The sequence below is a fragment of the Lucilia sericata genome, unplaced genomic scaffold (genome assembly GCF_015586225.1).
Source record: "Lucilia sericata isolate MDLA Ls3-8-SP2 unplaced genomic scaffold, ASM1558622v1 Contig000082F_arrow, whole genome shotgun sequence".
NCBI classification, from domain to species: domain Eukaryota; kingdom Metazoa; phylum Arthropoda; class Insecta; order Diptera; family Calliphoridae; genus Lucilia; species Lucilia sericata.
The window spans coordinates 753,441-770,716 of record NW_023994115.1 but is presented as its reverse complement, the minus strand read 5'-3'; the positions used below and the strand labels follow the sequence as shown (position 1 = coordinate 770,716).

Genomic DNA, 17,276 nt, shown 5'->3' with positions numbered 1-17,276 from the left:
ACGTTGTTTTTTCATTTGGAAAACTGGAACCATTATATTTTAAGCAAAAACATTTAAAAATAAGTCAAAAAGTGAAAAAAAAATCAAGAAAATCGAAAAATATCAAAAAGTCAAAAACGTCGATAAGAATTGAGAAATGTCAAAAAGTCGAGAAGAATCTAAAAGATTAAAAATAGCATAAAACGCAATAGTCAAAATTTCGATTTTTCAAAAAAAAAAAAAAAAAAAAACGAAAAAATCGAAAAGTCGACTTTCTATAAAACGAAAAAGTCGAGAGATCGACTTTTCAAAATGTTTTTGTTACTGGTGAGGTATTGCCAGATGATTTTGAAGGAAGTTAAAAGGTGGTAATTCTTATTTTCTTGTTAAACCGTTACGTTTTAAATGAATGAGCAGTTATTAAGAGTGATTTTTGAAATATTTACACACTTAATGAACAATTTAAAGCTATTTGTAAATTGTTTATGTTTGTAATTCGTAAATGTAAGAATTATTACGCTCAAAAACGGAGATTATTTCAAAAATTTATTTCATTATGACAAACTCAGCCCATTCGTTCTATTCACAAACTAATATTCATATTTAGAAAATTAAAAAAAGTTTGCAAAAAAAAGAAAACAATTGTTCTTCTATTGTAATTTCAAAACATTTATTTTATTTTATATATTTTTGTTTTCGTAAAAAACACACATTTTTATTAACTGAAAAATAAATAGTTGGCTAATAAAAAATATTATTATATAAAACTTCTTATTTTTATAAAAATAATAAAAAATAATTGCAACTTAAATATTAGCACATTTTAAAAAGTTTAAAAGTATTTTTTTTTTTTTAAAACTATAAAAATATAAAATCTTAATTCGAAAAAATTATAATTATTAAACAATAAAATAAACTAACTATTTAAACAAAATTTAATTAAACTATATTTCATAAAAAAATTACAAATTACACTTAAAGCGTATATAATGAAAGATAAACTAAAAAAATCTATATTAACGGAAAATATATTAATAATTTAACACTAAATAAATTTACTTTTTTACAATTTTTACATATGAAATTTAATATTTACAACATTTTATTACATATTACAAAAAAGTACAAAATTTTTACACAGTATTTTACAAACTGTGTATTACTTTTACTAGTTTAGTTTAATTTATTGTAATATATTTTAATTGTTTGTTAAAATTACTGTTAATATCACACTGTGTAGGATTTTTTTATATAAGATTTAAAGTTTTTATTTATATTATATTTAATAATAATAAATTTGTTTTTAAAAACTATTAATACTACTTAAAATTTTAATTAAATTTAATAAACTATTAACTTACTTTACAATTTTATTTTAAGGTAAGTATTTATGTATGTGTAGTCGTAATTTTTACTTATTTATTTAATATGGTTAATATTTATTTAAACTATTATTTAAGTAAAATTTAAACAAATTCAAGAGTAGTTTAATTGCTTTAAATAATGGCTTCTTAAAAGATTTTGTTTTAATAATTGTAATTGCTTTTGCAGATAAATGCATTTTACTATTGCGAGGAAGCTTTTTATTTTAAATCTTCTAGCGTGTTACAGTTTACATTTTACGCATTTGTGGTTCTATTTTTGTACTCTCTTGAAAAGAAATTGGCCTTTTTTTTGTTATAATTGAGATCAATACTAATATGTTTAAATATGTTTATAAATAGTTTTCTTTTTTTTTTCATTATAAAACTAGAAAGTAATTAATCTTAAAAGGATTTTAGCTTAAGTAACCTTTTAATCCTTTTATATGCTTAAATATTTAACAGTTCTAGTAGCATCACATTTATTTTACATTTTTTAACTTTTTTCTAGGCACAAACACTTTGAGTGAGCGTAATATTTACAACTCTTCCCATTTTTGTTAAGTTATTACACCTTCTTTTTGACCTGAACTACACTAAAACTGTTAAAATTTCTGAATCATTACATTCTGTGACCGCCGTCGTTACTGTTGATGAGCTGGTTGTTGTTGGCGGTGGCATTGCTTTACAATTAATTGATCTTTTGCCAAAATCTTTTCGTGGACTATCTATAGAACCAACTGTATTCTTTTTCATATCCGAATTTTGTGTTTTATGCAATAATATTTGTGAGCTACGTTTCGTATGGAATTCTTTGCTTTTTGTGGTCGTTTCCAAATCACAATCGAAATTCGATTCTGGATATAGGGGTTGCGAACGATGTACCCCAGAACTGGAGGCAGAAGCATTAGCTAAAGTGCTAACGGTAGCCAATTCAGGAGCAGGATTTAAACTTAATTCCATGCCATTAACACGTCCCAAAGAGGAAGTGCTGCCTTTTAAAGGATTCGTATAACGTCTTAGGTTTTCTTCGTTTTGTAAGTTATTCGATTTTTCTTCATCATGTCTTAAGGCATCCATGGAGGGAGCCAAATTAATGCCAGAGCTGGAAGACATAACAATGCGTTGACGCCAGAAGAGACTCAGGAATATGGCCAAACCAATGAGTACTATAAAAATGCCACACAAAATGCCTATCAACAGACTATTGCTATTACCCTCAGCAATTAAAGCCGTTTCCACTTTGACCTCTAGTATAGAAACTAAAGCCGCCAGTTTTGTACTTTTCATATCGTTTTTCTGTTGCAAAGAGTTTAATTGGCGCGAAGATAAAAGTTCACCTAGCAAACCTATGGCAGTGGGTAGTTGAGAGTCATTCTGTTGAGTGGAAGACTAAAATAATAACAAAAAAAATATAAAATTAGTAAATGTTTTATTCATTTTATTATACTGCTTACTTACCACTGTCACTTCTATGGTATCATTGGTGCCGGTTTTCAAATCACATATTACTATTAACATGCCTTCATTGTCGCCCTTGGGTAACTTAATCATTCTAGAGGCCAGCAAAAATCTTAGCACCGAACATAAACCCTCCACGGAGGAACCTGCACCCACTCTTTGACGATCCAATAGTATGGTCAGACGGGCACAGTTGTCATTCAAATTGGCCTGATTGGGCCAGCAATCAGCTTTGGCGGGCAGACGTGGTGGTGCTACACGATGAGAAGGTTCCAATGAACGACAATCTCCTCTTAAGGGACAAGGTCCATTTAAGCAATTTTCACTTAATGTGGGCACACACACCTCATGTTGTTTGCAAACCCCCGAAAAGTTGGAAGATTTCGAAGAGGCATCTGTTTTGAAACAATTGGATAGACCACACCATAAATTGGTGCAGCGTGAAGTGCCATTTTCACAAACACAAGCATTGCAATATTCATTGGTTTGTCCCGTCAGCAATTGAGCCAAAACATCTTGGGTTTTGTTTAAGGGGGAATAGGGAGAATTGGAACTGGTTAGATTAAGGCAGGCAGATTTAGGATCGGAGAGTACTATAAAAAAAAGAGGAAATATTTTTGTAAAATTGTGTAGTTATTATTAAAGCGTTAAAGTTACTTACATATTTCACATCTCAAGCCATGTCGACCGGGTGGACATATGCAGGTATAACCTCCAATACCATCAATACAGGTGGCTCCACCTTGACAAGGTTGAGGTGAGCATTCATTTACATTTATACGACAATCGGGACCGGAAAATCCCTGAGCACATACACAACGAAACCAACCACTGCCCGATTCACAAGTACCACCATTATGACAAGGTTGTCCACGACATTGGTCTATAGGTTCGGTACAGAAAGTACCATCCCATCCAGGAGCACAACGACATTGCGATTGAAGACCTTTTTCAGGTGAGCCTACAACACAAGTACCGCCATTTTGACACTGTCCATTGTAGCAGGCAGTGGCACGTTCTGAGCAGCGTTTACCTGGAATAAAAAGAACAGACAATTGATTAGAATTAAAATTTTGTTAAAAAAATTATTAAATAAAGTTTGTTTACTTTTTTTATAAAGACTTTAAAAATTAAAGAAATCTTAATTAATAAAAATAAATATTATTTAGGTGAAGGATTAGCAATTAAATTAAAATTAATTCTCGAATGTTAGTTTTGAGGTATCAATTAGTTAATTTTTTTTGCTAGTTTAAGCTGATGCAAAAATAAATTGTTTTGTTTCTTGATCAGTATAAATTATTGAGACTGCAGAAAGTTGTCTTCTTCTTTTTTATAAAATATGCATTGTTTTGATAACAAACTGTGACGTTTTCTATTGTTTTGTATGACAGCACTTGCCTTCAAAATATTAAAGGGGATTTACATTAGATTAAATTTATTTTTAAACTAATCTGATTATTAATAGGCCACTCAAAAACTAGATCTGTGTGGTTCACTATAAAATGAAAGACTTAAGGCACCTACATTCTAACGCATTACGAAAGAACTTGCTAAAGAGCAATAAAGAAGTAGAAATTAATACTTTGAAGTACAAAGGATTTTAGCAAAACTTTGACGGAAAAGTATGATGGAATTTATGATTCAGTGTTTATTCTAAACGGCTTCCATTAGGTTAGTGTAATAAGTCTATTAATTAAAAGCAAAACAAATAGGATTTAGCTTAATAACAGGCGCAAGAAATTAAATTATTTTTAAACTGCCACTTACAAGCTTTATTGTTGCTAGTCGTATACCAAATTGCAGACTTCAAAATGTTTAAAACATTTAAGCTGAAATTGCAAACGAATCAAAACTCACATTGACTTCACACAAACCAACAAGTTAAGTCACCAGGAAAATTAAAACAACTGAGAAGATCTTTACAAAAACAAAAAAACACCCGCTTGCATGTCTTTAAACATTTGTAACATTGGTCTTTTGCCAACACATACGGACGGACGGGCAGACAGACATTCAATCGATTGAGGTTTTTAAAATATATTAAGTTAAGTTTTAAACGTATTAACTTAAGCTTAAGAAAAACTTAGCAAAAAAAAAAAAAAAAAAAAAAAACGTAAACGCCTATCACCACTTTGAGACGGCTGCTGTAAAAGTTGTGTTGTACAATGTTCAATACAGTCAGTAGTGGCAGGTTGAAATGTTTAAATTTTTTTTTTTGTTAATTTTTTCCGTCTTTCTTTAATGTTTAACGTGGCTGGCTTAATGTAAAGAGAAGACGTTTTGAATGAGTTTATATAGGCACGAAAGCGAATGTTATTTAGTTTTTGCAACTCCAAAGATCCTTGACTATATTGAAGCATACATACATATAAATTTTTAGTTTACACGCAGCTATGGCAAACTTAAGCAAAAATATCTTTAGTTCTTAAATTTTATGAAATGTAGAGAGAAAAAAAAAACTCATTGTAGGATTCGCATGTTCAGTTCTAAAGAAAAAATATACACATTTTTTCAGTATTTCATCGATCGTTACTTTTTTGTATTTTTTAGCCTGTTACTGCTAAATGTACTTGTCTGTTAAAAAAATTCAATTTTTAAGCTTTCCAGCAGTGGCAGCAGGTTGTACATTTTTGTTACAACAACAGCTTATACATCAATATACACCAGCAACAGACCCTTAAAGATCCTCTCTTTTAGTTAATTCTGTTTTCTTTTTATTGTTGTTGTTGCAACTTTTCCATATGCATGCGAATTGTTTGTAGGTATGAGTTTAACAAAAAAAATTAACCAAAAAGTAGTAGAAATAAGACAAATACTAATAACAACAAAAACAACAAGTCTACAGACTGTAGAGAGAGACTGAAAATAAGCAAAATATTTTAATTAAAAATTCCTAATCGTGTGTGAAGTATTTTTTTATCTGATTGTTAAGGCCAACGAGCCATCGACTCATTTACTCCATCCTCACTCGCACACTAAACACAATCAAGCAAAGTTTCCGAGTAAAGCTGTGCTTAGAGATTTGGTACTTTAAAATAAAAGTTCTAAAAAAGGATTTAAATGTACCCCTTCCTTAGGAGGCACGAAAAATGTCCCTAAATGTTCAACTTTATATTAATCGATTATGAATAGATAAGTTAAGAATTATTGAAGGCAAATGAATGCTCGGGAGCAGATATGTATAGGTCTGAGGTAATTTGCGTAACTTTTAAAGTTTTTTTTTTTTTTTTTTTTTATAAATAGTACCATAATTATTACAATTTTGGTACCATATTGCTAAAAACTACCCGATGTTTTTATCAACATATTACATTTGAAAAAAGGATTGCGTTTTTTTTGTAATTTTTTGTCTCTTCTCAGTTTTTGTGGCGGTGTTGTGGTTCTTGTATGTAGTAATGTCGTGTTACTTGTAAAACGCGAAAGGGAATTAATATGAAACCTAAAGATCGCGTTTCCACACACAGCAAACAACAACATTTGTTTTGTGTTTTTTTTTTGTATTTTTTTGTTAACAGATCGTTTTTACTTAAGAAGAAATCTATAGAGGAAAAAAATACAAAGTTTCGTGTTTGTTCATACATTGGAATCGACATCTAACCAAGGAAAGACGGAAAATATGCAATGTTATGTTAGCAATCAGCAGTAGTAGTAATAGTAGTGGTAGTAGTATTATTGGCATTAACAGGATGCGTCACTAGTTTGTAATAAATGGGCTTTTTGGAGACTCCATTTTTTTATTTTTTATTTTTGGTTTGTGGCTGGTGTTGCTTTTTTCAAGAGATTCAAATCAGCCTTTACAAATAGATGCTTTTGGCAGTTATATGTGAAATTTAAAAGGTGTTGAAAATTGTATGGCAAGTGTGAAAAACTAAATTGTAATTGAATTGTTGTAGAGCCCATGCAGCCAGTGTAAACTTATTTTCATATCTTAACAAACTTGCGGTTGTGTGTATGTATTTTTCAAAGCTAGGAAGGATGTTTAGTTAGACTTTGTATACAATATTAAGGCCATATAAAAACTAATGGTTTCACATTTAAAACAAAAGATAAATGTAGATTTTGTCATTAGAAATAAAACTTTATAAAAAAAATTAAAGGAGACATAGTTTTTAAACAACTTTATGCAGACATTTTACAAAAAAATTAAATTTAAAATTGAAAAATATATGTGACAATAAGAAAAATTAATGTTTGTGTCTTAAGTTTTGCGTTTTTAAAAGAGGCCATTTAAAATGTTTGAATTAGTCTCACAGACCAGACTTTAATCTCACTGTAGTCCAGATTATAGTCTTAGACTATAGTGTCACTATCGTCCAGATTATAGTGTCACTATCATCCAGACTATAGTTTCAATACAGACCAGAATTTAATCTCACTGTAGACCAGACTTTATAGTGCAGAGTAAAGTTTCAATAGAGTCCAGAATATAGTCTAACTAGAGTCTAGAATATAATCTCACTAGAGTCCCGAATATAGTTTCACTAGAGTCCAGACTAAAGACTCATTATAGTCTCACTATAGTCCAGACTAAAGCCTTACTATAGTGCAGAGTATAGTTTCAATAAATTCCAGACTATAGTCTCACTAGAGTCTAGAATATAATCTCACTAGAGTCCCGAATATAGTTTCACAAGAGTCCAGACTAAAGCCTCACTATAGTCTAGACTATAGTCAAACTGTAGTCCAGACTATAGGCTTACTATAGTTCAGACAAAAGTCTCACTATATTCCAAACTATAGTCTCTCTATAGTACAGACTATAGTATCTTTACAGTCCAGACTATAGTTTCACTATTGTTCAGACTATAGGCTCACTATTTTCTAGTCTATAGGCCCACTATAGGGCAAACTAACGGCTCTCTGTATACCAAACTATATTCTCAATATAGTCCAGACTAAATTCTCGATATATTCTCTGAATACAGTCCAAACTATAGTTCACTATAGTCCAGACAAAAGTCTCATTATATTCCAGACAGTAGTCTCATTATATTCCAGACAGTAGTCTCACTACAGTCCAAATTATAGTCTGACTCTTGTCCAGACTTTAGTCTCTATAGTCCAGACTATAGTCTTACTATTATCCATACTATAGGTCAAACTAAAATATCAGTGTAGTCCAGACTATAGCCTCAATGCAGTCCAGATTATAGTCTTACCGCCTTATTCATAAACAACATTTTACTTTATAAAAAGTTTATAAAACAAAATTTCCATACGAAATTTGATTTATAAATCGTTTATAAAATAAAATTGTTTTTATGAATAAGTTAGTATAGTACGGACTACCTAAGATTTTTATAGAAAAAGTTTTAAACCTCCATTTTGTTTTCGAACTTGTTTCCTAAACAAAGCTTAAGACACATTTAAATGTTTATTTATCTTCATAAAAATAAACCCGAACACAATTTCGCACTTGTTTAAAGTCAAAAGATATAATCTCATGAATTGATTATATCTTTCTCTCGATATATTTTTCTAATACTAATTTAAATCAATAAACATTTATCATGTCATAGTTAATTCAGTGAACATGTTCACTTAAAAATCATAAATAAATTTTAGTCTAACAAAAAAAAAAAAACAAATATTTGCATAGATAACTATGATAAATTTGAGGATAAATTTTAAAAGAAGTTTTGCGACAATAAATACGCAAATGATTTCATCCGAATTATAGAGGTGGCATAATATTTTTAAAGCAGTTTGTTTAAATAAACATTAATAACAAATTTAATTTGAAAAAAAAAATAAAAGCAGAAAATTTAGACAAAGAATAATGAGGCTAGTTAATTAAACTTAAAGCTTACTGGTAGAGAAAATGGCGTTCAAATAATTTAATAAAAATTAATTAGAATTTATTACACAAAATTTTGTTCAACTGGTTTATCTTTGGATGTTTTATTGGTTAATTTATAATTTTTATAATGAATTAAAATTAATCAAATTTAAATTTGTTAAAATTTGTCTTTAGTCGCAAAACTAACTTAACTAGTTAGTTAAACTTGTAGCCTGAGATATTAGGCAAAACAAATATGGACGTTTAGTGAAGTAAGCCAGCCAGTCATATAAAATTAAATATTTATTTGTTTAATTTGTTTTGTGAGAACTTTTTTTCTACGAATTTTAATGAAATTCTTAAATTTTATTTACCCAAACCAACCGTAGAAGGATTTTTCTTGTTTAGGCAGGATTTTGCTTGCTCGCTGTTAAGTTCTTTCGGCCTTTAATGTTTTTTTTTTGAGTGCTTTGTTGGTTATTTTGCTGTTAATGTGTTGGCTGGCTTGTTTTGGTTCTTTTTTTTCCCGGGTTTTTATGATTAATGTTTGTTTAAGAAGTTAGTTATGTTACTAGGTTGTTGTGAGTGTTTTTTTTTTCTACTAAGCTTGTATTTAAAGTAACAAGTGCTTTTAGTTTTTTCTACCCTTTTCCCTCTTTGCTTTTTAAAGTTTTAGGCGTTTATTATAAACATGTTGTAAGTTTATGCTTAATAATGTTACTTGTTATGTTACTTATACGAAATACGCTGAAAACAAAAACAACTTTGTTCTTGGTAAAGGAATTCGGTTGTTGTTTTTGTTAGTTTTTTTTTTATAGAGAAGTTTACGTTAAAGGTTAGTTAAGTTAATATTTAATGGGTTTGTTTCTTACCAGTCCAGCCAGAAGGGCATTCACATGTAAAATCGCCATCACCATCTAAACATATGCCACCATTGCGACAAGGATTGGGTGAACATTCATTAAGATCTGCAAAAAATGGTAAAAGGAAGATATAGAGAAAAACATTTTCTTTTAGTTTATTACAAATTAAAAGAGAATAGTATACATGTATAAATTTAAAAATTAATATCTTCAAAATAAAAATCATTCAAATGAAAAATGAAAAGATTCTTAATATTAACTTATTTCTTATGAAGAGCCGGTATATTCTTCTGTTTTTAAACACTTCTCTTTCCATAACCTAACATGCACAATTTTCTAGTTGATTAAACTCTATTAAAATTTTATAAAAAAAAAATTCACTAGAAATTAAAATATGAAACTTTATTTTTAACCCAATTTTGTAGCTCTTCCACTAAAGTGTGTGAAAACTATTTAAATTTCTTTTCAAACTCACAAAACCCGCTTTATTATCTCTTTCCGTAGTATTTAAAACTAATTTATAAACATATGTATATTTTTATGATTGAATGATTAATTTGTTTTTATTAACAACTGATTAACAGCAGCTTAAATTGCTAATCAAAGTTAAGTTTTTTTTTTTGTTGCGTTATCTAAAACTAAAAAAAAACACTCAAATAAAGAAATATATAAAGAGAAAAACTAAACACACAAAAATCTTGTTAATAGTTATGTACAACATCAAATCATAGACATATTTACAAACAAACCAAAAAAAATTCTCACAGAAAAAATGAGTTAAAATTTATGATCCAACAAAATACTTACTGTGTTCACAAAATGTGCCGGTATAACCAGTATGGCATTTACAAAATGTACCCACATCACCCATTTCACAAGTGCCATGGCCAGAACAGGGTAAATTTTTCGAAGAATTAATGGTGGAATTGGCAAAACAACCATCTGTTTGTTGTCCAAAAATTAAAAAAAAAAAACAAGAATCAAATGCATTGTTAGAATTTTTGTTAGACATTAAGTAAATAGTTTGTTTAGTCTAAGTAAATTGATTAATTATAAAAACTACAAACCATTACAATGTGGCTGATTGCACATGGGACGAACTTGTTCACAGTGTTTGCCAGCACGTCCGGGGGGACAATGACAATAATAACTGCCGGGTGTATTCAAACAGCGACCTTCTAGACAGGGTGAGGGTGTACAATGATCATTGGCTTCCTGAAATTTGAGAAAACAATTATAAAACGTTTTTTCATTAGAGAAAATATTAAGCTAAAAAACAAAAGACTTAAGAGACAAGCGTTTTAAAATATGTTTCTATGTTTTATTTTAAAATTTAATTAAAATTTTTGATTTTTAATTTCTTTTTGAATTCTTTTTATGGTTTTTATATGATTTATGTGTTAATATATTTTTAAGTTATTTAAACTCATTTCCTGTGTGTCTTTGTTAAAGGGTTGGCAGTTCATTAATATTATTTTTTTTTCATTAGTTTCTTAAACCCAAAAGCTTCCAAATCATGCTTGCAAGTAGTATATTAACAACATTTGATTTTATTTATTTAATGCAGATGATGCTGTTAAGCTTAAAAATATTATTCTAATTTTGAGATTAAGACAACTAAGTAATAATAGTTGGTTAAGGGTGACCATGTGATACCCTATAATATAATAGACTATATTGCAAACTATAATCCATACATATGTAGTCCAAACTAAAGGTCAAAGTCCAGACTATGGTCCACACTAGGGCTCAAAATATAATCTAAACTATAATTCAAATTATAGTTCAGACTATATTCCTACCTGTAGTACCAAAACTATGTTTCGTCTTTTGTTCAAACTATAGCCGAGATTAAAGCTGATTTCACACTATGGTTCAAAATATAATCCAAACTATAGTTCAAATTATAGTTCAGACTATATTCCTATCTGTAGTCCCAAGACTAAGTTTCGACTTTTGTTTTGTTTGTTCGAGATTATAGATGAGATTTTAGTCCCGACTATAGTCCAAATTATAGTCTAAACTATAGATCAGATTATAGTCCAGTCTATAGTTCAATTTATAGACTAATGTATAGTTCGGGACATAGTCCAAACTGTAGCTAAACTACGGCCATTCTAGTCCAGTCTAGTTAGAAACAGATATATGTAGATCTAAAGTTCGGACTACAATGCAAACTAGAGTTAAAACTATATATAAACTTAGTCCAATTAATACCCTAAGACATTAGTCCAAATTATATTCGAGACTATAGTCTAAACTGTAGTCCAAACGATAGCTAATCTACGGTCCGAACTATAGACCAGACTATGGTCCAAACTGTGGTCCAACTATAGACCAGACTATGGTCCAACTATAGTCTAAACTCTAGACTAGACTATATTCCAGACTATAGTCTAGTCTATAGTTAAATTTATAACCCAAACTATGGTCCAGGATAAAGTCTAGATTCCAATCTAAACTACAGTCTAGTCAGAATGAAATATTGTCTATAGCGCAAATTAGAGATAAAACTATAGTCCAACCCTAGTCCAATTAATAATCTAGTGTATATTATGTGCTATATTCTAGATTTTGGTGCAGATTATAGTCCAGATTCTATTCCAAACAATAGGTAATCTATAGGTAAACTATAGTCTGGACTATAGGCCATACTAAAGTCCAGTATTGAGTCCAACTTATAGCCTAAAGTATAGTCTAAGATCTAGTCCCTAGAGTATGTTATATGCTATACTCCAGACTTAAGTCTAAACTATAGTTCAGATTCTAATCGAGACAATAGCCCAAACAATAGGTAATCTACAGTTCAAACTATAGTCTAAACTAGAGACCAGACTATAAGCCAAACTCTAGTCCATGATATAGTCTAGACTATAGACCAAACTGTAGGTAAACTATAGTCTAGTCAAAATGAAATACATACAGAAAGATGGACGGATCGATAGACATTATTAAATTGATTCAGAAAGTTATTCTGAGCCGATCAATGAACGTCTATTATTTATAGGTGCTTCACATACCAATACAAATACATTTTACCCTCTCCTCTAGTAGTGTAGGGGTAAATTAAAACCTAAATAAACTATTCACTCAAATCGAAAATCTAAAAAAGATCAAACAAATAAGCACGTGAGAAAATGTTTAAATTTAAACAATCTAAATTTTGTTAGTCATTTTCGATATAAATTGGATACTCGCATATAAATACATACATGAATATATATGTGTGTGTGTGTCAAAAGTCATTCTCCTGTGTGTATGAGTGAGTTTCTTTTTATATTCTCATCACAATTGATTGCTCGTAATGCGATTAGTGTTAAAAGGTATTAAAGCATCAAATTCGTGTGACAGTTACCGAGCTGTTGATACTCCATGTATTGGTTTCACAGGTAAATTACCTTTTTGGTCTTGATGTTGTTGTTGAAGCTTTTTTAAACACCAAAAACATGTTTTAACACGCATGCAAAAGTATTAAACTTTTTTTTTTTAATTTTTATTTTGTTTTATTATACTTAAGACTTTTTTATATATATATATTTTGTCATTTATTTTTCTTTCTAGAGCATTTTTTTGGACATGTTAGGTTTCTTAACATTTGTTAAATGAAGAAGACTAGTATTTAGAAAACTATACAATCGATAATTTGTTAAAAGAACTGAGAACAACAACTTTGTTGTCTTTAGACTTAAAATATATATTTCTTTGTTCAATTGAAGGTTTTTATTTTAACTTTTTTTTTTTAATATTGTTCCGTTTCAACATGATTTTTCATAGAATTTATGTGATTTTTAACCATTTAAGAATTTTAAACATGAAATGATCGTTTTGTTTCAAAATAAAATTTATGATTTCATGAAAATGTTGTTGAAGGTTTATTTTAAACTACAAAAAGTTTTTAGTCTGTTTTTTTTATTTTGATCTCATTGTTATGAATGTGTCATATTGTTTTGTGTGTTGAATATTAAATTAATGTAATTTATTTGGAGCAAAAATTGAAGGTGTTAATGCGAACATTATTTAAAGACATGTAATGGTAAATTAAATTAACATTTAAATGTAGACAAATAACAAAAAAGACATGTCGAAGTTAAATAAATTAAATGAATAATATGCCTTCAGCTAGGAATTTTGTAAAAAAATTAACAACATTATTTTGATGTTTGAACATGTTTTTAAAAGTTAATTTGGGCATTTAATGAAATAGTTACTTTTACAATGAAAATATTAATTAAAAGGTTGTATATTTCTACATTTTCTATACTAGTTGTTAGAAAAGCTTTAAAATATCAATAGTTATTTGATTTACATAACAAATTTTTAAGCTTTTCAAAAAAAAGTTTGCCAAATCGTTCCACATCTATAGAAGAGTAAAGCGGCAGCTTTTATGTTTCATTATTTTTAGATTTATATATATATTTTTTTAAATTTTAATGAAACACGAACTTTTTATATAAATTTAAATTGAAGGTTTCTTTAAATGACAATTTCTAACTTTTTTCTTGTCTGCAACAAATTTAAAAATAATAAATGTTTTGTTCACTTTTTTTCGGAATTCAAATAAAAAGCCATTAATACTTCTAATGAAACAATTTAAATTCAACTTAACAACTCGTTAACAATAATAAATGTTCAAATATTGAAAAAAAATCTAATAAAAATATACTTTAAACCATTTACGCTCCATAACAACAAATTGATATAAATTAAAAATACATTAAATTAAATAAAAACAAATTATACTCAAAACACAAGTATATGAGTACACAGTAAAAAAACAAACAGAAACATAAACATACCTCACATAATGTACCGGAATACCCCAGTGGACAAATGCAATTAAATTTACCAATCATGTCCACACATTCGCCACCATTACGACACGGTGAATTAGCACATTCATCAATATCAGTTTCACAATCTCGACCTGTTCACAAAAAAAAAAAAATGAAAAATAAAAAAATTAAATTGAAAGCATTAATAATTGCATCAAAAATTATTCAATGAGTAAAAAAAATAATACATTTAAAATATGTGTAAAAAAATAAACACAAAAATTAAAAACAAGTTGACCGAAAATTTTTATTCTTGAAACTGAATCTGGTTAAAAAGTGTAACAAAAACATCTAGTTTAAGCCACCACAACAACCAACACCAACACTCAACTCAACTGTGTTTTAATCCCCTCAAGAGTTGTAGTTTGTTTTTGGCGTATGTGGGTAATTTTTTACTTTAGTTTAGTAGTTTGGTTTAATTTCTATTGAAATTCGTTTTAAAGTTTTTTAAGACACACTTAACGCAATATTTGAAATTAAACTTTATAGTCAAAACGATTGGCTCCACACAGCCAGCAGTAGTAGTAGCCAGTTTTCAAAACACATGTTAAATTTTTATTTGAAATTTAAAAAATTTGTTATGAATTATTTTTGTTATCTTTTTTTGTTTATTTGTTTGTTTACCTGTAAATCCAGTTGCACAGGCGCAATGATAATCGTTAACCAAATCCATACAAGTGGCACCATTCTTGCATTGGCCCACGCAATCATCGAAATCTTGTGCACATGTCGGACCACCCCAACCCTCGAGGCAAACGCACGAAAACGTACCAGGCTTATTAATACATTGGCGAGCATTCACACAGGGACCAAACACAGACGACGAGGCATTTGCTGCTGCTGCCAAAGAAGATGATGCAGCATTTAAGGCGGCAATTAATGCTGACGATGATGTACTCGAACCAGCAACGGCTGCTGCTGCCACAGCCGCTGTTGAGGTACGCAATGTAGAGGTGTGCAGGTGGTGGTGAGTGGTAGATGAAGATGATGATGATGATGTGGCCGAGACTGGATAAGTGATTTCACATTCGTTTACATCAATTTGACACACATCGCCTGTCCATTCGGGTGGACATTCACAACGGAAACCGCCGATTAGATCAATACAAGTGCCACCATGTTCGCAAGGGCCACCAGCACACTCATCGATATCTTGAAAGGAAAAAACAAGAAAACAAAAAACAAGATTAAACAAAGACGAAATAAAAAAAATCATTAGCAATCAGTTGCAAATGGCCAAGATGTAACATTTTTTTTTCGCTTTTATTGTAAATACAAACATTCAAATGCAATTGAGGAATAACTGATGCGAAATAATGGTTTAATTTTTTTTGCGGGTAATCTGTTTAAGTCTTTAGCGACGAGAGCGAAAATATGGGAGTCAAAATTTTTCAAAAGAAGAATCTAAAACTAGATATTATCTTTTTATACACAAAAGACTGGGCTAGACTGGACTATGGACTGAACTATAGAATAGACTATAGACTAGACTATAGACTAGACTATAGACTAGACTATAGATTAGACTATAGACTAGACTATAGACTAGACTATAGACTAGACTATAGACTACACTATAGACTAGACTATAGACTAGACTATAGACTAGACTATAGACTAGACTATAGACTAGACTATAGACTAGACTATAGACTAGACTATAGACTAGACTATAGACTAGACTACAGACTAGACTATAGACTAGACTATAGACTAGACTATAGACTAGACTATAGACTAGACTATAGACTATAATAGACTAGACTATAGACTAGACTATAGACTAGACTATAGACTAGACTATAGACTAGACTATAGACTAGACTATAGACTAGACTATAGACTAGACTATAGACTAGACTATAGACTAGACTATAGACTAGACTATAGACTAGACTATAGACTAGACTATAGACTAGACTATAGACTAGACTATAGACTAGACTATAGACTAGACTATAGACTAGACTATAGACTAGACTATAGACTAGACTATAGACTAGACTATAGACTAGACTATAGACTATAGACTAGACTATAGACTAGACTATAGACTAGACTATAGACTAGACTATAGACTAGACTATAGACTAGACTATAGACTAGACTATAGACTAGACTATAGACTAGACTATAGACTAGATTAGACTAGACTATAGACTAGACTATAGACTAGACTATAGACTAGACTATAGACTAGACTATAGACTAGACTATAGACTAGACTATAGACTAGACTATAGACTAGACTATAGACTAGACTATAGACTAGACTATAGACTAGACTATAGACTAGACTATAGACTAGACTATAGACTAGACTATAGACTAGACTATAGACTAGACTATAGACTAGACTATAGACTAGACTATAGACTAGACTATAGACTAGACTATAGACTAGACTATAGACTAGACTATAGACTAGGACTATAGACTAGACTATAGACTAGACTATAGACTAGACTATAGACTAGACTATAGACTAGACTATAGACTAGACTATAGACTAGACTATAGACTAGACTATAGACTAGACTATAGACTAGACTATAGACTAGACTATAGACTAGACTATAGACTAGACTATAGACTAGACTATAGACTAGACTATAGACTAGACTATAGACTAGACTATAGACTAGACTATAGACTAGACTATAGACTAGACTGTAGACTAGACTACAGACTAGACTATAGACTAGACTATAGATTAGACTATAGACTAGACTATAGACTAGACTATAGACTAGACTATAGACTAGACTATAGACTAGACTATAGACTAGACTATAGACTAGACTATAGACTAGACTATAGACTAGACTATAGACTAGACTATAGACTAGACTATAGACTAGACTATAGACTAGACTATAGGCTAGACTATAGACTAGACTATAGACTAGACTATAGACTAGACTATAGACTAGACTATAGACTAGACTATAGACTAGACTATAGACTAAACTATAGACTAAACTATAGACTAGACTATAGA

The 17,276-nt window shown here is 29.7% G+C and overlaps 1 protein-coding gene across 1 annotated transcript in view; it reads right to left on the bottom strand.

Moving 5' to 3' along the window:
- Positions 1-1,165: 1,165 nt before the first annotated feature.
- The window catches only part of LOC119599572 (protein serrate), a 108,340-nt gene continuing 92,229 nt past the window's right edge, over positions 1,166-17,276 (bottom strand). The window contains exons 9-16 of the mRNA XM_037949382.1: positions 14,900-15,427; positions 14,240-14,367; positions 10,511-10,658; positions 10,251-10,385; positions 9,453-9,548; positions 3,463-3,834; positions 2,802-3,394; positions 1,166-2,732 (exon numbers count right to left, since the gene is read on the bottom strand). Coding sequence (XP_037805310.1) covers positions 1,932-2,732; positions 2,802-3,394; positions 3,463-3,834; positions 9,453-9,548; positions 10,251-10,385; positions 10,511-10,658; positions 14,240-14,367; positions 14,900-15,427 — 2,801 coding nt within the window. The 3' untranslated portion in view covers positions 1,166-1,931. The remainder of the gene's footprint in view (positions 2,733-2,801; positions 3,395-3,462; positions 3,835-9,452; positions 9,549-10,250; positions 10,386-10,510; positions 10,659-14,239; positions 14,368-14,899; positions 15,428-17,276) is intronic.